General features: G+C 41.7%; 1 protein-coding gene and 1 pseudogene across 1 annotated transcript in view; both read right to left on the bottom strand.

Moving 5' to 3' along the window:
- Positions 1-2,244: 2,244 nt before the first annotated feature.
- Positions 2,245-24,813, bottom strand: part of GOT2 (glutamic-oxaloacetic transaminase 2) — a 31,250-nt gene continuing 8,681 nt past the window's right edge. The window contains exons 2-10 of the mRNA XM_006148458.2: positions 13,902-14,058; positions 12,837-12,965; positions 9,620-9,679; positions 8,755-8,916; positions 8,435-8,539; positions 7,652-7,802; positions 6,995-7,160; positions 3,917-4,067; positions 2,245-3,405 (exon numbers count right to left, since the gene is read on the bottom strand). Coding sequence (XP_006148520.1) covers positions 3,283-3,405; positions 3,917-4,067; positions 6,995-7,160; positions 7,652-7,802; positions 8,435-8,539; positions 8,755-8,916; positions 9,620-9,679; positions 12,837-12,965; positions 13,902-14,058 — 1,204 coding nt within the window. The 3' untranslated portion in view covers positions 2,245-3,282. The remainder of the gene's footprint in view (positions 3,406-3,916; positions 4,068-6,994; positions 7,161-7,651; positions 7,803-8,434; positions 8,540-8,754; positions 8,917-9,619; positions 9,680-12,836; positions 12,966-13,901; positions 14,059-24,813) is intronic.
- On the bottom strand, positions 18,729-19,062 carry LOC102474352 (elongin-C pseudogene; annotated as a pseudogene).

A 24,813-nucleotide genomic window follows, 5' to 3' on the forward strand; every position in this document is an offset into this window, starting at 1 on the left:
TGTCCTAGGGCATGAACTTTTGCTGGAAATAGTGAGAGGAAAAGTGAGAAATCATACCCTGGCGGGGAATGGCCATGCTGCAGTCCTTTCTCCATTCTCCTTCTGAGATTTTTGGTGTGCATGCACACGTGCCTGGTGTGATTTTCAAGCCGCAAGATCTGGGACTTGAACTGTGATTGGCTAAGTGGGAGTCCAGACCAATATTTTTAATAAACCATCCAGATCTGGGAATTATTTTATCTTAAAATTGTAATAGAACAAAGGCATGCTTATTCTTTTCGAGTAGGCAAACTATTCTAACCCCTCCACCCCCCCAAAACTGAAAAAGATTAATACCGGGGCAGGTGGCATGGTGGTTAAGAGTGCTGGACTCCCACCTGGCCGACAACAGTTTGAGTCCTGGACCTGGCGGCTTGCTTTCTCACTTTCTCTCTCTCTCTTGCTTTGTCCCTTTCTGGTCAAATTAAAAATAATAAACAAATGTATAAATAAAGAAATAAAATAGTTCTTTAGAGAATATTAGTATCTTAAATTTATTCTAGGATACTAGAAAACAGTTGTAGGCAAATGGTCTGAACTTCTAAAATCCTATCAGTGTTCACAAACCACGAGGGAGACCAGTAGATGACACAATGGTTATGTAGTTGACTGCAGTTGAGTCCCAAACCCAGTGGCTTAAAACTCACACTGGGCGTGTGTATGTGCGTGCCCAAAATCCTGGAAGGAAAATGGAGAAGGGATTGTGTCATGCCTCCCCCCGCCCCCCACCCTGGGGATGGCTTCTCGTTTTCTGTCTCTCCGTTGAACGCATGTGCTCTATAGCAAAATCTCTATTAAAAAAAAAAAAAAAAAACTAAAACCAAAAAAACACAAAAACCAACCAACCAACACAAACCACATGAGCAACGGGACTTAGTCCAGGGTGAACTGGTAATACATATGTTTAGAAATAACAAGGTCAGTAGGGAGGTCAAGTTTCTTTTACATTAGTTGAGGTGTTGTTAGCCAACTTTCAACCATTTTTGCTCCAGACAGAGAAAATTTAAAGTAGTTTCCAATAACCTAGGCTGCCAGTCCCTTTCTAGAACAGTTAATACGTTTATTTATTTTTCCCCATTAAGAAACTTTTTCAAAGATACTTAGTAAACCGGTCTGCTCACTTATCCTTTTACCACCTTTGTATATCCATTGGCAACAGGAACGCAGAGAAGCCAACAGCCAGGAGTGACTGACTCCCTCCCTGCCACACACTGTGCCTCTGGAGAAGCAAGAGAAAAGGACCAAGTTGCATCAGGGCTTATGTTCGGCCTCTGGGCCTGACTCCTTCTCTACTGCCTGTCTGGCACTGCTAAGCAGGTGCCTTTGCTTGATGTCTGCTGACAGGCACGTGACGTGGTGATGACTGGCAACGTACTGTTCGTATCTTGCTCATTAATCATGTGCAAGTAATTGAACTGGTTTTAAGTACCAATAACCTCCCATAAAAATTAAGACTTCTGGGAACCAGCAGTTAGCGTAATGGCTATGTCGCTGGACTCCCACGTAGTCGACCGCGGTTCACGTCCCGGACCCAGTAGCTTAAAACTCACGCCGGGCACGTGTGCATGAGTGCCCAAGATCCCAAGAGGAGAATGGAGAGGGGATTGCGGCGTGACCATCCCCTCTGGGGGGTGATTTCTCGCTTTCTGTCTCTGTCTCTCTCTGTCTGGTGAGCGCACGTGCCCTATAGCGAAAACCTCTCCAAAAAAAAAAAAAAAATTAAGACTTCTGCTTTCCTTGAAAAAACTTAGACCTGGGTTGGCCTTTTGGTTTCAGTTCCTGTTACTTACTGCTCCTCAAAATTGAGGACAAGGTTGATGACCAACGGTCATCTTACATTCAGTTCACATTACTTTTTGTTTCTGTACTTTAATTTCACACTTTTTATTTACATCCTTGGCTCCGATAAACATGTAAAGTTGCAATTTTTCCTCTCCATCCCTTCCACCCACTGCCCAAATCCATGGGATCCTTCTTAGGACTCTACTTATTCCCCCAAAGTCCAAGGGATTATAGCCACACCCTCGGCATCTTTGAAGTGGACAAGCCAGATGGCAAACAAAGAAAAAGATGTATTTTCTTTCAGTCAACATTTGAAAAGCTAACATATCTATTGGCTTATGGTCAGCTGGATATGACTCTCGATTTCAGAAATACACTCCCCCCTTCCTAGTAAAGAAAAAAAGACAACATAGTAGACAGTGGTCGGGGTCTACAGTATTTTATTATAACAGAGAAACGAGGCTGCAATAAGTCTACATGATTAGAGCAGATGGTGGTTATCTTTCCAAAGCTGGCAGCACACAAAATCAGAACAGCCTCCTGCCTGACATGATATGAGATGAATAACTGCACAACCACACTGAATGAAGGTTAGATGTCCAAGTGGGCAGAGGCAACATCCCGATAGGAGACAAATTACACAATCATTGAAGAGGATGCTGAAATAAAGTGCAGTCACCTACTTTCCACTAGTCTTTGCTGAAAAAGGGGAGAGGGTATGGGCATGAGCAGTAAGTTATACTCTTCATTCTTAAATAAATCCTGATAGAATGGGGGTGATGGTTAATTAAGCCATATAAGGGGATTAAAATTCAGGTCAAAGATCTTTGTGCTTAAAGAAAAGAACAGTAATGATAAGGGAGAAGAGAGCCATCTCTTTTTTCCTTAAATAAGATAGAAAACAGTGTAGTATTATTTTTTTCTGCTGCAGTGGCAGCAGACTCATTGGTTTTCATAAAACACAATTTCTGAAAATATGGTCTATTGACAAAGTAGCTGTTATAGGAGCAACAACATGAGGCTGATTGTTAATAATAGAACTAGGTCTTCTCTCAAAGTCTCTAATGTGTGCTATTTCATAAGACTGATTCACAGAATGACCTCTAACACCATTGGGTACCTTAGATAAAGCTTCTGAAAAATGTCAATGGCATGGTTGAGTTTTTTGGTGCTATGACTTTCTTGCACATGTAAACTTTCGGAAAAGCTGGATACAAAACGATGAGGGGGAAATGTTTGGTTTAGAGCCACAAAGTTCCAGATGCCACCACAGATGCCTCTGTCCTATTTCACTACATGTTCTTTTCTAAGAAACACATTATTCAATTGCTGAGTTAAACACTGTGGTTGAAAGAAATGATCCACTCACCACCATCTACCCTCCCTCATCCTCAGTGTGAATCTCACAATAGCAGAGGCTGAAGACAGAAAGGTTGTCTCTGTTCCCTTGCACCAGGAAAATTACTTGGTGACCTGGTGAATGGCATGGGCCAGGTAGCCCACATTGCCAGAGGTGACCCCTGCCACAGAGATGCGGCCATCCTTTGTCATGTAGATGGAGAACTCCTTGGTCAGCCGCTCCACCTGCAGAGAGAGAAGAGCTTGGGTACTTCCAGGTCAGAGAGATTTCCCAACCCTGGTTTGGCCCAACAGCCAACTGATACAATGGAAAGATAACAAAAGCTGTTTTCTCACTTAAGCCCTAGTCCCAGAATTTGGTGTGTTAGCTTAGAGTGAAAGAAGAATAAAAAGCTAATTTAAAGTAGGATGATGAATTCTGAGGCATGAATGAGTGGGAAAAAATATTACAGATTCAGCATAAAACTAGAAGTCAGCTATGCAGCTATTTCTCTTATCAATATTCAGGCTCCGGCTGATGCTGTGCTCTTCTAAAGTTTGCAACCTCATTGGGCACACAGATAGGTAAACAACTAATAAAAACAAGACAAATGAATGCTACCTAATACCTTCACCAAAAAGGGTTCCAAGTGTTTTTTTTTTAGAGTAACCCTGAATTGGAAGGTAACCAATAAGGAATTCTGATTTGCAAGGATCAATCAATTGCTCAGCTGCAGAGAAGTTAGAGTCCACTCACCTGTTCAGGCTTTAGCCCTGTGAAACAAAACATGCCAATCTGGTCAGTGATGTGTTGCCAGTTGTGGGAGGAACCCTCCTTCTTGAGGTTGGAGACCAGTTGAGTGCGCATGCTAATGATGCGATCGGCCATGCCTTTCACTTCCTGCAACCTATAAGAAAACCCCGAGATGCAGCTCATTCGGAGCACCGAACAAGTCAGGTTCACAGTGCTTGATGCCAACTTCTGTTGAGAGCTTCTCTCATGTGCCTCAATCCTTAGCCCTTAACTGAGTTCCATGCTGCCACTGGTCAGGGAGAACAACTTTAAAAAAATTTTTTTGTTTGCTATAGGGCACATGTGCTTGTCAGAGAGAAACAGAGAGAGGGAATGTGAGAAATCACTAACTACCCCCACTTGGGGGGGCCCATATGGGTGAACATGTCACAATCCCTTCTCTATTCTCCTTTCAGGATTTTTGGGCATGACTACACATGCGTGTGCCTGCCAGAGACACAGAAAGCAAGAAATCACCCCCCTCCCCCAGGGGGGATGACCATGCTGCAATCCCTTCTTTTTCACTCTCCTCTTGGGATCATGGGTATGCATGCAGATATACCCGGTGTGAATTTTAAGCTGCTGGGTCTGGGACTCAAACCGCAGCCTATGTGGGAATCCAGTGATGTAACTATTACACCATCTGCTGGTCCTCCCAGTGTGACTTTCAAGCCGCTAGGTCCAGGATGTGAACCATGCAGTTGGTTATGTGGGATCTAGTCTTTTATTAAAAAAAAAATATATATTAATATTATTATTTTAAAAATTTGTTATAGAGGGCCAGCAGGTGGCATGATGGTTGAGGCAATGGACCTCCACATGTCTGACCACAGTTCTACTCCCGAGACCTGGCAGCTTGCTTTCTCACTTTCCCTCTTCTTCTCTCTTTGTGACTCTCTCCTGTCAAATTAAAAAACAAAACAAAACACATAAATAGAAGTTAGTAAATATTAAAAAAAAATTGTTACAGGGTAAGTGCACTCATCAGAGAAAGAGAGAGAGAAAGCCAAAGGTCTGGAGCTCTAACCACGATCGGCTATGTGGGAGTTCAGTGCCTTAACCACAATGTCACCTGCTGGCCCCAAGGGTTCTAGTCACTTTAACCTCCACCTCTGTGCCACCTGCTGGCCTGAAAACAGTTTTTTATGGCATTCTGTTTTCATTCAGAACATTATTTTGATCAGGCAACTAAAATACTTAATGTATTTGAATATTAAAAGAAGTCAATGAAACACTCTAAAACACAGGAAGATGAGGGCAAAAGTTGTGGGTTAAACACTAAAATACAGATCGAGTATCCCTTATCTGAAATGCTTAGAACCATAAGTGGTGTGAATCATGGCATTAAGATCCTGTTGGGGGTGCTGTCTTTCTCTCACACATTGAAGAAATAATATATGCATATAAGCAATGTATAGTTGAAGTTATGATGTCAAATATATTTTTTATGTGAACTGTAGTCAAAAGATTGAATAATCCTAATTTAGAGAACAGAACAGGACCAGCAGTTGGCATAATGGCTATGTCACTGGACTGCCATGTAGCTGACTGTGGTTCGAGTCCCAGACTCAGTGGCTTAAACTCACGCCGGGTTCGTGTACGGGCATACCTAAGATCCCAAGAGGAGAAGGGATTGCGGCGTGGCCATCGTCCCAGGGGATGATTTCTCGCTTTCTGTCTCCCTGTCTTTGTCTTTCTGGTGAGTGCATGTGCCTTATAGCAAAAACCTCTCCAAGGAAAAAAAGAGAGAGCGAGAGAACAGAACAGGTGTTGAGATTGTTACAGTGTAGATAATAAAAAAAAAAGATGTGAGACCACTAGTTGGCGTAATGGCTATGTCGCTGGACTCCCATGTAGTCAACTGTGGCTGGAGTCCCGGATCCAGTGGTTTAAACTCACGCCAGGAGTGTGTGCTCCCAAGATCCCAAGAAGAGAATGGAGAAGGGATTGTGGCATAGCCATCCCCCAGGGGGTTATTTCTTGCTTTCTGTCTCTTTCTTTCTGTCTCTCTCTGTGTCTTTTGGTGAGTGCATGCGCCCTATACCAAAATCTTCTCCAAAATAAAGAAAGAAAGAAAGATGCAGAAATACTTAATCAATACTAGCTATTATTAGGACAAAAACAAAAATATGGTATACTTGGGGCTGGTAGATGGCGTGGTGGTTGGGGCACAGGACTCCCACATGGTCAACTATAGTTTAGAGTCCTGGACCTGGTGGCTTGCTTTCTCACTTTCTCTCTCTGTCTTCTCTGGTCAGTGTATGTGTCCTTTAGCAAATTTTAAAATAATAATAATAATAATAAATAAATAATTCTTACAAAAAATATTGGCATTCTTATGGAAGTTTTCTTATGTAAGGACTTCAACACTGAGCTTGATTCACATTTTACTTAACATGGAAATGACAGAGTAAAAGGAACTGCTCATTTCTGATTTATGCCTTTCACAGGTAAACACCAATTTATTTGTTTGAAAGTAATGACGAAATAATTCTGTTCTCCCTTCCCCTTCTTCCATACATGGAATATGAGGTATTGCTAGAGGGTGATGATGAGGGGGTTTCAAAAAGTTCATGGAAAATGGAATTAAAGTAATAAGTTTATTTTGGTACCAGAAAAAAGAAAAAAAAAAAAATGAGGGCAAGCAGGTGGTGTGGATGTTAAGGTGGCTGGGTCCTGCATGACTGACTGTGCGGTTTGAGTCCTGGACCTGGTAGCTTGAAAAACATGCCAGGTGTACGTGGATGTGGATGCCCAAAATCCCAAGAGAAGGCATTACAACATGGCCAATCCCATTGGGGGAGGGGGTGATTTCTCACTTCCTTTGTCTCTCTCTCTTTCATGAGTGGTGCATGTACCCTATAGCAAAAAACTAAAAAAAAAACTAAAGAAAAAAACAAAAGATAAAAGAAAAAAGTTGAAAACCATGTACAGGTTTTTTTATAAGCACTTCCCTGAACATTATAAAGACCCCCTCATATAAACCAACTTTAAGACTGGTAGGAACAGGTGGGAGGCTGGGGAGTAGCAATGAGTCTTTACCATTGCTTTCGCAAATCGGGGGTGTTCAGAATGGTAGAGGCTATCCGGGCCCCATTGAGAGGAGGATTGGAATACATGGGACGGATCAAGATCTTCAACTGTGACTCTACCCTTTTGGCTTCATCAGTATCTTTGCAGACCACAGTAAAGGCTCCCACACGCTCACCTGAAAAGACAACATGGATCTTATCTTACAGTTCTTCTATTTAACATGCTAAAGCAAATCATGATAAAATATGCTACATATTATCTTTCTATCAGAAGGACCACAAACATAAACTACTATAAATAGCAACTATTTCAGCACCCAGGTTGATAAGCCAGGCACAACAGAAAGTCTGAGTGCTCAAGAGCATTCAAGTCTCTATATTCTATCTATCTTCTTGGCTCATGGATCAATCAATTTTTTTTGTTTAGAGAAGCAGTAGTAACTTTTCTTTATTGAAGGAATTAAAAGACATCAAAGAAGATAATGGGTAAAAAAAAAAAAAAAATCAGTACACTCCCTATACCACCTTTTCTTACCTGGTTAAGAAGGGACACACATACTCACACACATGCACACACATTCCCCAAACTCGATGCCATTATGGCATTCTCTCCAAGTTCCTCTTCAGACTCATCAGAGCACATACCACACTGGGTCCTTTAGCTTACCATATAAGCCCATGTTCTTGGCGTATGATTGGCAGAGACAAACATTAATGCCTTGTTCGATGAAGTGGCGCACAGCCCAGGCATCCTTGTTACCATCACCGCTAGCAAAGCCTTGGTAGGCCATGTCAAAGAAAGCAAAGAGATTCTTTTTCTGGGAAGGAAAGAGAGGACCAAAGCTTTAGACAGCTTGTCTGAAGATGCCCTAGATGGTTACTTGTGCTTCTTAGGATCTCGTCTGCCCCATAGAGACAATTTTCTCCCCTTATGGCAGTTTAGGAGATGTTTTTATTTGAGTTAAGATATTTGCCTATATATTTTTTTCTTTTTGTGTGATAGGTATGTTTCCACAAAGAGACACTAAGAAAACACCAATGGCAAATATCCTGGGACCAGTGGAGGCCAGCCAATAATAGACATTGAGGGGAGAGGCGGGAAGCATCCCCAATGAAGTGTGATCATGCCACAATCCCTTCTCCATTTCTTCATCCTGTCGGGATTTGGGGCATATATGCACATATCAAGCCACTGGGGCTGAGATTCAAACCACTGTCAGTCATGTGGGCTCTGGCTCCCTTAACCACTAGTCTCTGAGGCTGGCCCCAAATTATTTTCAAACTGCTTATGTATCATCAATCACAGACTACCAATTAGGCAAACAAGGAGCCCTTTCCTGGCAGCATCTATATGTAAAATTTCCTGTAGGCTCGACGTTAATTAATTCTTGCTGTTAAGAAGGCTAGTCACTAAACACAGAACTGTCACTAATCAGTTCATACTCTTCACCTTCACCACTGCTGCGATCTCCTTCCACTGCTCTTGGCGAGGGTCCACTCCTGTGGGATTATGGGCACAGGCATGCAGGAGAAGAACACTTTTCTCTGGAATTTTCTAAAGAGAAAAATAACCAAGAGATGACTGCTGTAAAAGAGATAGTTTATCTGAAATGTCACAGGGTCACTATCATTTGATAAGTGACAAAGTTAACTCAAAGTCTGGGTCAGTATTTTAAGTCAGACATCAGGACTCAGAGAGAGAATATATAATGTCCACAAGGAGGTTATTCTTTGTTCCTTCATTCCTCCCACCCTGAAAGCCACGCTTACCGAAATGTCATCCATGGCGCCTGAGAAGTCAAAACCACAAGTCTTAGGATCGTAGTATCGATAACCTTGTAGCTGCATGCCAGCATCCCTGAAGATGGGTGTGTGATTGCCCCAGGATGGTTTGGGCAGGAAGACATCTCGGCTGAACTTAAAAAATCTTTGCTAAAAGATAGGATGAAAGGGAATAAAAATTAAGCAGAGAGAGCCCAAAAATGTATATTCTACTGAAAGGACGTTTTTCTCCACTGCAACCTGGCTTTTCTCTGTGGTTGAGAGACTGACTCAACGAGACAGCCTAGCTCGGACAATTATACTGGCTATATGGCCAAGGACCTATTGGGCCTGACTTTTAAACTTTTTTCCTAAGGTTATTTATTTTTTTCAGTGGGGTGGAGAGCACCTCCAACAGGGTCTGCCCACAGAGATCCACCCATAACCAGCTAGGATCGCCAGCATGTATGCATGTGCCTTGTATGTGCAGGGTGACACTGGGACATGAACGGAGGACTTTCTCAGTGGCCTGAGCATCATAGCATGTAGTTACCACTGTGCCACCACAGCTGGTCCTTACTTTCTTCATCTGCAAAATGAGGTCGATTGTGTCTCCTTCCTAAGGATTAAATAAGCTAGACTACAACGACTCCCTAGTAATAGTAAGGGCTCAATAGAATTTATTATTATTACTATTATTCTTTCTTCATATTTCTTTAAAATATTTTCAGTTTTTAAAATCAGGGAATGGGAAACCTACCACTTTGTAAAAAGAGGAAATCTCTTTCCGGCTCAGCAGTCAAATATATGTACAATGGGAAACCCTGTCATCCTCAACTTGCAGGTCTTTCCTGAATGGAGTTTCCATACTCACCAGAAAACTGGCTCCGATCCTTAAGGCTCCAGTTCCAGAAATGGTCTGTACAGTGACAAACTATAGGAGAGACACCCATGGTCAGTTATGTTTGACATTCCCTGGAGGCCTAGCCCACAAAGGCAGTACCTTCCATACTTAAAGGCTAATTCCTATGGTATGTGATCCATTTATCATCCCAAGTTATATGAAGGACTTTCAGGACACAAAAAATTTTCCTCAACACAAAATGTAAGTGATTTGTATAAAAATGTAAAAAAGACACTTGCGCCGGCAGGTGGTACAGAGGTTAAGGGGGCTGGATCCACATGCCAACTATGTAGTTCCTGTCTCAGACTCAGAGGCTTGAAAAAACACCAGGTGCATATACATGTGTACCTAAAATCCTGAAAGAAGAAAGGAGAAGGGACTGTAGTGTGACCATCATTCCCGGGGTTTGCTTTCTCACTTTCTCTCTCTCTTCTCTCTCTAGTGAGTGCAAGTGCCCTATAGTAAAACAGCGAACAAACAAATGAACAAACAAAAAAGATACGAGGAACAGTTCCTACATCAAAATATTACTCTAGAATGATACAAAATGGAATGGCTCTTTTCAAAGTTCCTTGAAAAGCATGTTAACAAGTATATTAGGATAACATTACTACATTTTAAAAGGCTGTTGAAGAGATCCCTGTCTATGAGTGTTCATAATCTGAAAATATTCATCTTTTGGCTAACAGAAAGATGCCTAAGATAAAGCTGTTTTTTCAAACTGGTCAACTTTAAAAAAAAATTTATTTATTATTATTATAAAATTTACTATAGGGCATATATGTGAGAAAGAGAAAGTGAGAAAGTAAGCCACTAGGTCCGGGACTTGAACTATGGTCAGCCACGTGGAAATCCAGTACCTTTTTTAACTGCCTTGTCACCTTCTGGCCCCCAAGTTGGTCAACTTTAAGGAGTGAATAAAGAAACATAGTAAATTTACGGGGTTTTTTTTTTTTTGGTTGGTTGGTTTACTATAGAGGTATGAAACTCTATAAGACAAAAATCTATTTTCTAGACTGATATGATAGTGGATGTAACAGGGGGAACCCAAATGAAGAATTCTTTAAAGTCTGTCTCTGCAATTTTTGGCGTGATAGAAATAAAAACCAGACTGTAGATCTGATAATATTAATGATTCACAGAGGCATAGCAACTCATAAAAGCTGATGTTATTTTAAAACAGGCCACTCTTATAAGACCTAAATGAAAAAAACAAAACAAACAAAAAACTGGGGGAAAAACACCCGTCAGTCTCATACTTGTTAGTGTCCAGACAGACACAGACTAAGCAAAATCACAACAGGAATTACAAATACAGAAGTTCTCATGTGGGGTCACAGGTGATTTGGTTATATGGCTAGCAATTAATCACACTGTTTGGTCTGACTTAAGATAATGATTACGGGCTAGCTCTTGTCTTGGTGGTTAAGGCAGCTAAATTCTGCATGGCCAACCATACAGTTTGGGTCTCAGACCTGGTGGCTTGGAAAAAAATGCTGGCCTGAGTGCCCCAAATCCTGAATGGAGACATGGAGAAGTGACTGTGGCATGGCCATGCTCCAGCAGGAGGGATCTGTCATTTTCCCTTTCTCTCTGTCTTTCTCTAGTAGTATCTTTGCCCTCTAGCAAAAATTTTAAAAAAGGGATTAAAAAAAAAAAGAAAGAAAGAAAAAAAGGGGTACATCACCCTATATGCTTTCCTTGGAGTTAACAAACTATGTGTGTACTTAGACCAGTTTTACAAATAAACTATTTATTCTAGTTTTTCAAAGGGGGCAGTGGGGGATAGAATGTTGGTTAATTTTTCTAACTTAATATATATTTTTCCCAGACTTAATCTAGAAAAAAATACAAATGCATTCATTAATGATAACATTCTTTTTTTTTTTTTTTTCAAGAGAAAGTAGACCATAGCAAACATGAACTCACACATTGAGAGTATGGCCTTATCTCTTTCATTGTCCAAACTGGCTATGAAGGGACAGCAGAGGAGCGAGTCAGCCCCATAGCCCACTTGTAATTTATTTCCTGATTGTTTCTTCATGTAAGCTGGAAGCTTAGGATCTGAGAGTAGGGGCAGATAAAAGGCCTAAAATGAGGCATAGCCAGGCATTTCTAAGGTACAGTCAATGTAATATAAGCTCATGAAGACTAATAACAAAAGCATCACAGAATCGATCAGTCACATCTAGAACTACATGTTCAGAATGACCAGTTCATTTTTAGAATTGGCATTGCTACATATCAACTCTTTTAATTGTTGCCTACTTATTTTTATTAAGTTTTTTATAGAGAGAATTTTGCTATAGCGCATTGTGTACTTGCCGGAGAGACAGAGAGACAAAAATTGAAAAATCATCCCCTGGGGAGGTTTGGCCATGCCACAATCCCTTCTGCTCCATTCTCCTCCTGGGATTTTGAGAACACACACACATGCACCTGGCGTGAGTTTTAAGCTGCCAGGTCCAGGACTCAAACTGTGGTTGACTACGTGGGAGTCCAATGATGTAACCATTATGCCATCTACGGGTCCCGTCTACTTATTTTAAAAAATATTCAATAGTATTTTTTCCTTTTCTTTTTTTTTTGCTCAGGAGAGGTTTTTGCTATAGTGTGCGTGCGCTCGCCAGAAAGAGACAGAGAGACAGAAAGTGAGAAATCACTCCCCAGGGCGGATGGCCACGCTGCAATCTCTTCTACTCCATTTGCATGCACACACACCCAGCGTGAGTTTAACCACTGTGTTGGGGACTCAAAGCACAGTTGACCACATGGGAGTCCAGTGACATAGCCATTACGCTAACTGCTGGTCCCTCCTTTTCTTTTTTTAATTACTGGGGGCTCATGAGCAATAGAGACAGAGAGGGAGATAGAAAGATAAAGAAATGGAGAAAGCACTTCCCCAATATGGGGAGTGGTCACATTACAATTCCTTCTCCATTTCTCCACCTTGTTGAGATCTGGGGCATACACAGGTGTCAATCATGTCCTTCAAGCTGTTATTGCTGGAATTTGAACCATAGTCAGCTCATGTAGGATCTAGCTCCCTTAACCAGTAGGCTATAAGGGCAGCTCTGTTTACTATTGAAAGAAGACTTACCTGCAATAGTGCAGGTACCTTAAAGTATTCAATACATTACAAATCAAGTTATCTAATTTGAATGAACCCAGAGTCTGCTGAGCTTACCCGGCCACTTTTAAACACTTCGCTGTTCTCACCCAGCGCCAGTTCTGCAGATGCCTTGCAGAATTCAGCCAGTCCTCCAATGGGCAGGTATTCCTTGTCAAAATTTTTTGCAGCAATCTGAGCTTCTGCCTAAACAATAGAAAATGCACTCATTAGTTTCTTCTCCCTACCTGGAATTACTATGGTTAACAGTGGAAGTTTTATAAGTTAAATTTTGGAAGCAAATCTTATTTTTATCTTATTTGTTACTATTGTCAGAAAAGTCATGATGCATTTTTGCATAGAAAAAATATGTCATGATTTTTCTGACAACCTAATATTATTTTTCAAAAGGTTTCTTGGGACCAGCAGGTGGTGTAATGGTTACATCGCTGAAGTCCCACATAGTCGACCATGGTTGGAATCCTGGATCCGGTAGCTTAAAACTCACACTGGGTGTGTGTGCATGCATGCCCAAGATCCCAAGAGGAGAATGCCGGAGAAGGGACTGTGGCATGGCCAACCCTCCTGGGGGGTGATTTCTTGCTTTCTGATTCTTTCTGTCTCTTTGGCAAATGCATGTGCTCTATAGCAAAAATCTCTCTAAAGAAAAAGATAGCTATGATGTTAACCGATAGCAATAACAAAAATAAACGGGAAAGAATGAATAAAAAAAAGGATTCCATTTATCATGCAGGACAGAGCATGCTTATATATGAGAGTTTTAAGGCAACCAGAATAAGAGAAATGCAAAATATAATAGCAACAGTGACCCTCATTGACAAAGGGCTATTCTTCTTACTACAGACAGTATCTAAATCTTTGGTCTTCTTGTATATTCTTAGAGTTAAACAAGATGCCTGTTTTATGGATTATCCCAGGAACACAGAAAGTTCAATCTTAGGAAACACTATGTGATTCCAATTTCTCACTTTTACAGCCAAGGAGATGAAAGTCCAGAAAAACCTGAGTGCTTAGTGCCAGAACAAGAACCAGAACAAGAACCAGGACTTCGGACGCTTGGTCCAGCACTCTTTCTGCCTTTCTCCAGGAGCCCCTGACTCAACAGATGGATGGCAAGCTCACCTTCCGGACACTAGGGAGCACATAAGGCTTTCCGTTGTCATCCCGGTAGGCACCAACTCCCAGATTCATCTTTTTGCTGTTGGTGTCCCTTTTAAAGGCTTCGGTGACTCCCAGGATGGGATCTGGGGGTCCCATTTCCACATGGGCCCACCAGGAGCTGAAATGAAAAATACATTAGTTCAGTCATATTAGCTAGATCCACATGGTCACAGGCATCTGTGATCTGCCAAAGAGCCATTATCAACAAATATCTTGTGTTTACTAGCATAGGGCATAACGGGCAGCAATTATCCAACAATGTGAGACTTCAAAGCACCTTGTAGAAGATCAAGCATAATACAACTGCTATAAAAAGCAGAAGAGGGAGGCCAAAATCATTCTGGGGAGGACAGGGTACATGTGTAGTATAGGCTTTTCTCTTGCTATAGGGCACATGTGCTTCCTGGAGAGAAAGAGGGAAAATGAGAAAGCACTGGGGTGGGGTGGGGTGGGGCGGGTAGCCACACTGCAATCCCTTCTCCACCATTCTCCTTTGAGGATTTGGAGTGGGCATGCATGTACATGTTCCTGGAGGTCTTTCAAGCTGCTGGGTCCAGGACTTGAACTCTTTCACACTGCTGGGTCCAGGACTTGAACCTTATGGAGCTAGCCAAGCCGCCTTAACTACCATGCTACCTGCTGGCCCAACGTGTATAGGCTTTAAAAAGCAACCTAAACCTGACCTAAATTTCTAGACAAAGGATACTTCAAGTAAAATACTGTGGTGGTAAGAAGCTGAGCATAGTGAAAGATGAGTGTAGTGAAAGATGAGACGAGAGAAGTAAGCAAAGGTCATGTAAGAGTATTATCTGATCCCCTAAGGGGCTTGAGTTTTAGACTGTTCTCAAACTTAAGAGACTGATTTGGAAGCTATATTAAACATACAGGTTCCTGGGCCCTGCCTTGATTATAGAGGAACATGGAGAATCATTAAAGCTTTTTTTGGGGGGTGGGGTGGGGTGGGCGATCAGGTGAGGGGAATGACAATGTAAAAGACTTCAAAATACCTTGCAGAGGAGTGGAGAAGACCAATCATTTCAATACAACTGCTAAGAAAAGCAGAAGGGGGTGCCCCAAAATCATTCTGTGGAGGACAATAGTTTGCATTCTTTAGAGTCCATCTGGTTGCAAGGTAGGGTACAGGTGGATGTAGAAGGATCATTGAGAGAACTGGTTTGTTACTCATCTGGACAAAGAGATGAGGACCTGAACCAGGATTGGGATAGTAGGGGCGGAAAGGAAGGGACTTGCTAGATATTGAGAAATTAAAACTCTCCAGGAGTATCTAGTTTTGACAAATTATTAGTTCCTCATTACTAAATCAGTTAGAGTGTTTGGTATTATCATTGTATATTTGTACAAGAATTTTGATTTTATTAAAAAAAAAAAAAAAGAAGGCAAACCATAACTATCCTTTAACAGTCTTCGAGGTCATCAATGCCCATTAGAGGGAGCTGACTAGGCTGGACGCATGGGTTGGAAAGTGCATCTCATCTTCCCTTGATTCCCAGAAGAGGCCCAGGTGTCAACAGAACGCAGAATGAGAAATTTGTTTCTCTAGTTTGTTCTCTGCCCTCTCTGACTTGGGATTTTGTTTCTGGTTCACTTAAGGCTAATAAGCTAGTTCTCATTTATGGCAACAATAATGGCAACCATTTGGTTTTATGCTCTAAATACTCAGGAATCTCTGTAGAAGGATGGCAAAGATCTAATCTCTGCCAGGTAAGAGACAGCAGAGAATCTGATTTAAGTCCTTTCTTTTTTTTTTTTTTTTTTAGAGAGAGATTTTTGCTACAGGGTGTATGCGCTTGGCAGAGAAACAGAGACAAAAAGTGAGAAATCACACCTGGGAGTGTGGCCACATCGCAAACCCGTTTCCTCCATTCTCCTCTTGAGATTTTGGGCACGCACGCACATGCGCCCAGTGTGAGTTTTAAGCTGCTGGGTCTTCAACTCGAACTACGGTCAACTATGTGGGAATCTAGCAACATAACCATTATGCCATCTGCTGGATCCCCCTCTTTTAAGTTTATTTCTTCCATGAGTGGGAGAGAAAGGCAGGCAGATAGACAGAAAATAAGCACCTTCACCACGGTCTTGATGTCAGGATCTAGTCCCAGATCACTGTGCCCTGTGTACCAGGGAAGGGGTGTCTCTGGACCCAAACCTGGAACCTATCCACATAGGTTTGCAGAACACTGCATTTTACTGTTGCACTGTTTAGTCCCTGAGTTAAGTCTTTTTGTTTCCCTTTGCCTGTTTGGAGCTTAAATCAATAAAAAAAATTTTAGTTTTAAAAATCCAGACCCATGAAGGACAGCAGATGGCGTAGCAGTTACGTCACTGGGCTCCCACATGGCTGAGTGTGGTTCAAGTCCTGGACCTGATGGCTTGAAACCCATGCCAGGCATATGTGCATTCATGCTCCAAGCTCCCTGGAGGAGAATGGAGGAGAAGGGATTGCAGTCACTGTGGGCCACCCCCCCCCAGGGGTCGGCCATGTGGGAGTCCACACTACCTGCTGGCCCCTGCGTTCTTTCTATGTTTACTCTTTTTTTTTTTTTGGAGAGGTTTTTGCTATAGGGTGCGTGTGCTCGCCAGACAGACAGAGACAGACAGAGAGACAGAAAGCAAGAAATCACCCCCAGGGGCGATGGCCACGGCACAACCCCTTCTCCTCCATTCTCCTCTCGGGATCTTTGGCACGCACACACACACACCCGGCGTGTCACAGATATTTTAAATAAGTCCTTATAGTAATCAAAGATTCCTAAAGTTCCCAGGAAACCAAATTTCTAGTACTTTCTACATGCTAGACTTAAATTTTGTTTTTCCTAAAGAAATGAACTCAGGTTTGTTTCCTACCTACAGCACTTCTGTGTTGAGTCATGGAAGGAGATCTCTGTTCTGCAGAATGGAACTTGTTAAAGTTGTCAAGAATAAGGCCTACTAGGGCTTGCAGATGGTGTAGTGGTTAATACACTGGACTCACACATGGCTAAGTGCGGTTTGGGTCCTGGAACTGGCAGTTTGCTTTCTCACTTTCCCTCTCTCTGGTAAAATTAAATAATAATAATAATAAAAAACCCTAAGTAATTTTTTTTTAAATAAGGTTTACTTTAAGAGATACCAAATGAAATTGATGATGAGAAGGTAAAACTGATTATGCTCAGAAATGTTTGGAGAGCCCAGAAAAAAATAAGTACAACATACTGCATACAGGATAATTGTAACACAGATATCATTGTCAGGTTGCTATACCTGTATTGAAGGGGATATATAGTTTGTACAGCTTATGCACATGAACTACCATAATACCGCCTGAAGACTGGCCCAATAAATCATGCTGCAGCATGTTGTACTGGTCTGCTGCTACCTGCAGGCTTCTAAATAGTTTGAGCATGAACAAGCTCTAGGAAGGCCAAGTAGAAGTGACCAAAGATGAATACAATGTAGAAAACATTGGTGGTGAAACAGTCAATAGCAGATGCATTCAATTATTATTTGGATACAGATCTTGTCAGAACTACCACTGGCAATAAAGTCTTTAGGGCCCTGAAGAGAGCTGTGGTTAGAGGATTGTCTATCCTTCATAATACCAAATGATTTTTCTGGTTATGATTCTGCAAGCAAGAATTTAATGCAGAAGTGTATGAAAAGCACACTGTGGGTCAGAATGCTGTGAATTATATATATTACTTAATGCCACACATATGGAACAATGTAACTCCAGACACCATGGGGAGATATAGAAGAAAGCTCATGCTGCTATACAAGAATCCAGTCTATGAAAAGAAGTCCAAGAAAGGTTAAAAAGAAGAGGCAGAACTGTCCTAAAGTGTTCTTTGCCTAGAAGGAAAATCGGGTAGCTCAGAAGAAGACAATCATCCACAGAGCTTAGAAGCAGGCTGCTGAGAGCTAAACAATTTTCTATGAAAATTTTCTAGGGACCAGCACTTAGCGTAATGGCTATGTCGCTGGACTCCCATGTAGTTGACTGCGGTTTGCGTCCTGGACCAGGTGGCTTAAAACTCACGCCGGGCGTGTGTGCATGCGTGCCCAAGATCCCGAGAGGAGAAGGGATTGCGGCGTGGCCATCCCCCCTGGGGGGTGATTTCTCGTTTTCTATCTCTCTCTCTCTGTCTGTCTGGCGAGCACACGTGCCCTATAGCAAAAACCTCTCTTAAGAAAAAAATTTTTTTCTAGATAAAGACAATAAACCTATTGACCAAGCAAAACAACAAACAAAAAAGAAATAATCCCAGAAATATTTTAGGAATTCAAGTTCACATAAGTAAGGTAAATCTTTGGTAAATGAGACTAGCTTAATTTTGATTTAATAAAATTAACTATGCCCTTTATTTGTTCCTATTGATTCTTTTCTTTTTGGAGAGGTTTTTGCTATAGAGACATGAGCTCACCAGAAGGACAGAAACAGAGAGAAAGAAAGCGAGAAATCATCCCCAAGAGGGATGGCCACGTTACAATCCCTTCTCCTCCATTCTCCTCTCGGGATTTTGGGCGTGCACTCAGTGTGAGTTTAAGCCTCTGGGTCTGGGACTCAAACTGTGGTAAACAATATGGGAGTTCAGCAACATAGCCATTACACCAACTGCTGGTTCCTGTTCCTATTGATTCTAATCCAGCATACATTTTATTCTATATGGGTTTTCTCTTCCTAAACTTACATTGGTTTACTAATAAATTAAGCTAACATTACTCCTATATAATATTTAAAATAATGAAAATGGATATTTGCTAAACTAAATTGAATTATTATCCTGATAAATTTTTATTTATTTTTGAATGGTTTATTATAATTTATTTCATTTAACAATCTAGTAAGTTTACAGCCAACAGCAGCAGTTCCAGTGCAATTTCAGGAGTGATTGGGAATTCAGGAATCTCAGTGGAGTCATTAGTATAGCAAACCTTATATGTAAAATACATGCATACTTTTGATAGCACATGTGAAGGAATCTCTCTAAAACTGACTTCATTGGTTTTGTTCTCAGCAAACTGACCTGGCCACTCAACATGGCTTTTATTGTTCCTGATGTCAGTGCGTGTTCTCTTTTTACATAAATTCATGACCATCAGAAGATATCAATTTGACATACATGGCATCGGGCCTTCACAACTACCTAAGTTTTTCCCTCTCCATGCATTCTATTCTTATCAACTTTTACTTTGCTTCCACAAAGTGGCCCTGTAAGGCACTGTTGTGGAGTCCCCCCATACTGTCACAGCCCCTAATCACCTCCCACACCAGCTGCCTACCCCTGTGAGTTCTGGGGCAGCAGGTCCTGATAAGCTTCTAATTTCAATGGTAACATTTTGGTAACATTTTCTTCTTTAAAGAGAGATTTTTGCTATAGGGTGTGTGTGCTTGCCAGAGAGCCAGAAAGTGAGACATCACCCCTGGCAGGATAGCCACACCTCAATCCCTCCTCTATTCTCCTCTCGGGATTTTGGGCACACTCAAGGCACTGGATCTGAGACTTGAACAGCAGCCACCCATGTGGGAATCCAATGATGTAACCACTATGCCATCTGCTGGTCCCAGTAACTATGTGTTTTTACTCTTTTTTTTCTTTTTTCGATTTTTGCCATAGAGTGTGTGTGCTGGCCGGGGAGGGAAGGAGAGTCGGGGGAGGGCCAAATCACCCTCCCCAGGGAGGATGGCCATGCTGCAATCTCTTTCTCTGCATTCTCCTCTCAGGATCTTGGGCAAACATGCACTGGTGTCCAATCATTGTGATTTTCAAGCCACTGAGTCCAGGACTTGAACCATGGAGTCAACTATGTGGGATCCTGTGCCTTAATCACCATGCCATCTGTTAGGCACTGTTTTTACTTTTTTGTTAATATTTTATTTTTTAGAATAGTTTCATGACCAGCAGGTGGCATGATGGTTAAGGCACTGGACTCCCACATGGCTCACCACAGTTCAAGTCCCAACCTGGCGGCTTGTTTTCTCATTTTCCTTCTCTCTTTCTCTTACTCTCTCTGGCAACTGCATATGCCCTATAGCAATTTAAAAAAATATTAACAATAACAAAAAAAAAGAGAACAATTTTATATTTACAGAAAACTGAGCAGATAATATGGTTTCTGAATAGCCCAGCCCCCAGTTCTATGGTTAACATTTTATACTGGTGTGGAACATTTGTTATGATTAATGTACACAAATCGATACAGTATTAAGACTACATGATGGGACCAGCAGTTGGCGTAATGGCTATATGTTACTGGACTCCCATGTAGTCGACCGTGGTTCGTGTCCTGGACCTGGTGGCTTAAAACTCACGCCGGGTGCATGTGCGTGCATGCCCAAGATCCCAAGAGGAGAATGGAGAAGGGATTGTGGCGTGACCATCCCCCCTGGGGGGTGATTTCTCGCTTTCTGTCTCTCTGTCTCTGTCTTTCTGGCGAGCGCACGCGCCCTATAGCAAAAACCTCTCAAAAAAAAAAGAAAAAAAAAAAAGACTACATGATATTCAGATTTCCCTAGTTTTTACGTATTTCTATTCTAGAGTCCATCTAGGTTACTACATTACACTTAGTCGTCATGTCTCCAAAGGCTCTCTTTGGCTGAGGTAGTTTCAGATTTTGCTTGTTTTTGATGACTGACAGTTTCGGGGAACACTGGTCAGGTATACTATAGAATGCTCCAATGGAATTTATCTGATTTTCTTTTTCTTTATGTTTTGTTTTGAATTGCCAGAGGTCACATGCTTGCCAGAGACAGAATGATAGAAACAAAAAAAGAAGAAAATGCCCCCCCAATTGGGCACAGTGACACTGCAATCCCTTCTCCATCCTGTCAGGATTTTTGACACACATATATGCCCATTATAATTTTCAAGCCACCAGGGCCAGGATTGGAATTTTAGCCAGCCATGTAGAATCCAGTTCCCTTACCTATTATGCTATGAGACTGGCCCTATCTGCTGTTTTTCTCATAATTAGACTGGGGAAGTGGAGTTTTCGGAGAATAATTATATTTTGTAATGTCAATGTAAAGACAACCTGAGATCTTTAGATAACTTCAAATCTTGGATTAATATTAACAATAGATTATTTAATGAATCAATTAATCATTGACTAAGTCAAAAATTTCTAAGAAAGATAGGATACAGATATACTGATTACTAAGCATAATTTTAAGTTTACATACTTAGAGTGTCTTGCTATGACATGAGCCTCCTGTTCAGGTTCTCAAGTAGCTGGGGCTTCAGGTACGTGCCAGCTCTTTCAAACAGAGTCTCCACATGTTGTCCAGGCCAGTTGGAAGTTCCTGAACCTCCTTCTTCAGCCTTCTGAATCACTGGGATTATAGGTGCACATCCTTGCCCAGCCTTTACGATGGACCTCAAATTGAACCCAGCCTCCCATGTGGTTTCTGCTTGTGGGCACAATGACTTAGCAGTGCAAAACCGCATCCACACCACAGTTTAAAGACGTTTGCTCATTTTTACACGCTCTAGAAAAGTTACAGCTTAGAGTTATCATAATGAACTGGTTCTCTGTTGCCACTTTAAGATATAAATGGGATGTGTGTGGTTGTAGAAGCTATACTGTGTGTGTTCATTAATTCTGCAAGTCTACATAAAGGCTTGTGTTGTACTGACATCACCACCCTCTTCCCTCAGTTTTCTCTGTGAAATAGAAGTTACTTTGGTTAAAAGATAAGTGGCTAGGGGGTATACTAAGATCAAAGGTGACAGAGAAATACAACTGTGTGTTTTGATTTTCAAGGAAAAAGAGTAACGTTGTCCTATAGCAGCAGTTCTCAAACTTTGGTCTTTAGATCCCTTTACACTCTTTTTTACTCTAATTTTTTTAAAAAGAATTATTTAGATTTATTTATTTATAATTTGACAAGAGAGGGACAGGGTAAGAGAGAGAGAGAGAGAGAGAGGGGAAGGGGAGAGGGGGAAGGAGAGGGAAAGGGAGAGGGAGAAAGTAAGAAAGCAAACTGCCAGGTCCAGGACTTGAATGGCAGCTGGTCATGTGGGAGTCCCGTGCCCTTAACCACCATGCCACCTGCCAGCCTCAATCCCTTTACACTCTTAAAATTTACTGAAGGGACCAGCAGTTGGTGTAATGGCTATGCTGCTGGACTCCTATGTAGCTGACCACGGTTCTAGTCCCCCGACCCGGTGGCTTAAACTCATGTGTGTGCGTGCGTGCCCAAGATCCTGAGAGGAGAATGGAGGAAAAGGGACTGCAGTGTGGCCATCCCCCCTGGGCAGTGATTTCTCACTTTGTGTCTCTCTTTCTGGTGAGTGCCTACACCCTATAGCAAAAATCTCTGCAATAAATAAATAAATAATTAATTAATTTATTGAAGCCCTGAATAATTTTTCTTTTTAAAAACATCTTTTCTTCGGGAACCAGCAGTTAGCGTAATGGCTATGTCACTGGACTCCCACGTAGTCGACCGCAGTTTGCATCCCAGACCCAGTGGCTTAAAACTCACGCCAGGTGCGTGTGCGTGCATGCCCAAGGTCCCGAGAGGAGAATGGAGGAGAAGGGATTGCGGCATGGCCATCCCCCCCGGGGGGTGATTTCTTGCTTTCTGTCTCTATGTTTCTGTCTGTCTGGCGAGTGCACATGCCCTATAGCGAAAAATCTCTCCAAAAAAACAAACAAACGAACAAAAAAAGAGTCTCATACTATGATCCTCTCCCAGCCATTCTTAGTCAGCCGTGAATACAGTCCCACAGTGTATACAGGTCAACCTAGGAACTGTAGTGTGATCTTTCCTGTGGTTCCCAGTATCACAAAGCATTGGGATACTGCTATGCTACTGCAACTGAGCCCCAAAGATCTTGTTCTTTAAATCCAACAGGAGGTGTGTGCTCACTAGAGAAAGAGAAAAGCACCCCCATGGGGAGCTGGTCATACTACAACCCTTTTTTCTTTTATCTATCACAATTTTGAGCATGCATGCATACGTGCCATTGTGTTTTTTTTTAAGCATCTGGGGCTGGGATTTGAACTGTGGTCCATCACATGGGAAACATCTCCCAATGTGCTTTGCTTAATCACTGTGCTATGGAGCTGCCATCACAATCCTTTCTTTTCCTTTTTTAAAAAGAATTAATTTTATTAATTGTCATTATTTTATCTTTTTATTTATTTATTTATTTTTTGAAGTTGACCAGAGAGAGGCAGAGAAAGAGAAGGAAAGTGAGAAAGCAAGCTGCCAGGTCTGGGACTCGAACCACGGTCAGCCATATGGGAGTCCAGCTGCCTGAATCATCACGCCACCTGCCAGCCCCCCACAATCCTTTCTTAATCAAGTAATCAAACATGGTCTAGCAACTTTTTACAATTTAGGTTTCCCAAAGATGGATTAGAAATATAAAAAAACAATTTTCAAGCTTTCACCTGAAACTATCTTTGTGATCTCACAGAGGGTTCCTGGAAAGAACCATTTTTTCTTCCAGTAGACAACACTGCGACAAACTACTGTTTCCGGAAAAAGATTATTATGCTTCTTTTCTTCAAGGGTAATAAGAAGCTTTTTACATAGTTTCATATTATATAACACAAAGTCTTCTCAGTCGTTAAGAACCTGCTCTGTGCTAAGAGCTGGGAACCTAAAAAGTATGTTAAAACTCAATCCCTTACTGTGAGATTAGTCTAGGAGGCTGACCAGCAGGGAGGTGCAAAGGATGCAGACACAGGATGGGAGTGGCAGCTGCTGATGAGGTACAGTGATAAAGACAGGCCTAAGGTATAGACTATTACTTATGGGAGCCCTGAGGAGAGGACCTAATAGCTTGGGGAGGAAACCAAAGTCCAAGGATTCCCAAGGACTTGACTTATATGAGTAGAGAGCTGTGGATAAGAGGGAGAGGAAGAAAGCATTCCAAGCAGAGGCTTAGGAATAAAGGCTAAGTGTGAGAGAGAGCTGGTGTTGCAGCAGACAGTGAAAGTCAAGGAAGCAAAGTTCTAAAATACTTAGGTGAAAAGTTCTCTGTGTTCACTGTGTTGACAAACTCACCACATATTTCATGAGGACATCTTTCCCAACAATAGCTCCCTTACTGAGTTGTGGCCAGTCTGCACTCACACACCTCACCCCTCGATCAGGCACACGGCATGGCAGGTGCACATGGCAAGAGGGTAAAGTTCATGCCCTCCTGACAAGTTATCAATTGCCTCCATCTTGATACTTAAAATTGGTGTGTACAGTTAATTCTGTTACTTAAAGGCAGATTATTCTGTTTTTCAGATTTCCCAGACTCTTCTTTTAATGATCTCTTTTAATAATTTGTCTTGGGCAATCTGCATGGATTGAAATAATGGTCGTTTGCTAACACTATATGCAAGTGACTTAACTTCCCCAAATCTCACTTTCTTATCTATAAAATTGGGGCATAATACCTATTTTACAGCATTGGTGTAAGAATGAAAAAACACTCAGAAAAGAGCTTGGTACACAGTGAATGACTTTAGCTGGTATCAATGTTACTAAGTTTTTACTACTACATTTTTATGTGTTAACCTCCCTACCACTAGTATGGAGCCTGGTGAGGTTAGTATGGAGAAAACCTAAGAAGCATACACACATAAAACTTCATGACCAAATGCAGACTTTTTCTGTTTTTCAGTTCTTTTTTTTTTGAGAGAGAGATTTTCGCTATAGGGCGCGTGTTCTTGCTGGAGACAGACAGAAAGCCAGAAATCAGCCCCCCCCTGCCCCCCCAAGGATGGCCAAGCTACAATCCCTTCTCCATTCTCTTCTTGGGACTTTGGGCATGCATGCACACACACACACATGCCCAGCGTGAGTTTTTTTTTTTTTTTTTTTTTTTTTTTAAATTTTTTTTTTTTTTTTCATCCCAACACCCATATG

Source organism: Tupaia chinensis, unplaced genomic scaffold (genome assembly GCF_000334495.1).
Source record: "Tupaia chinensis unplaced genomic scaffold, TupChi_1.0 Scaffold000235_1, whole genome shotgun sequence".
Classification (NCBI taxonomy): Eukaryota; Metazoa; Chordata; class Mammalia; order Scandentia; family Tupaiidae; genus Tupaia; species Tupaia belangeri.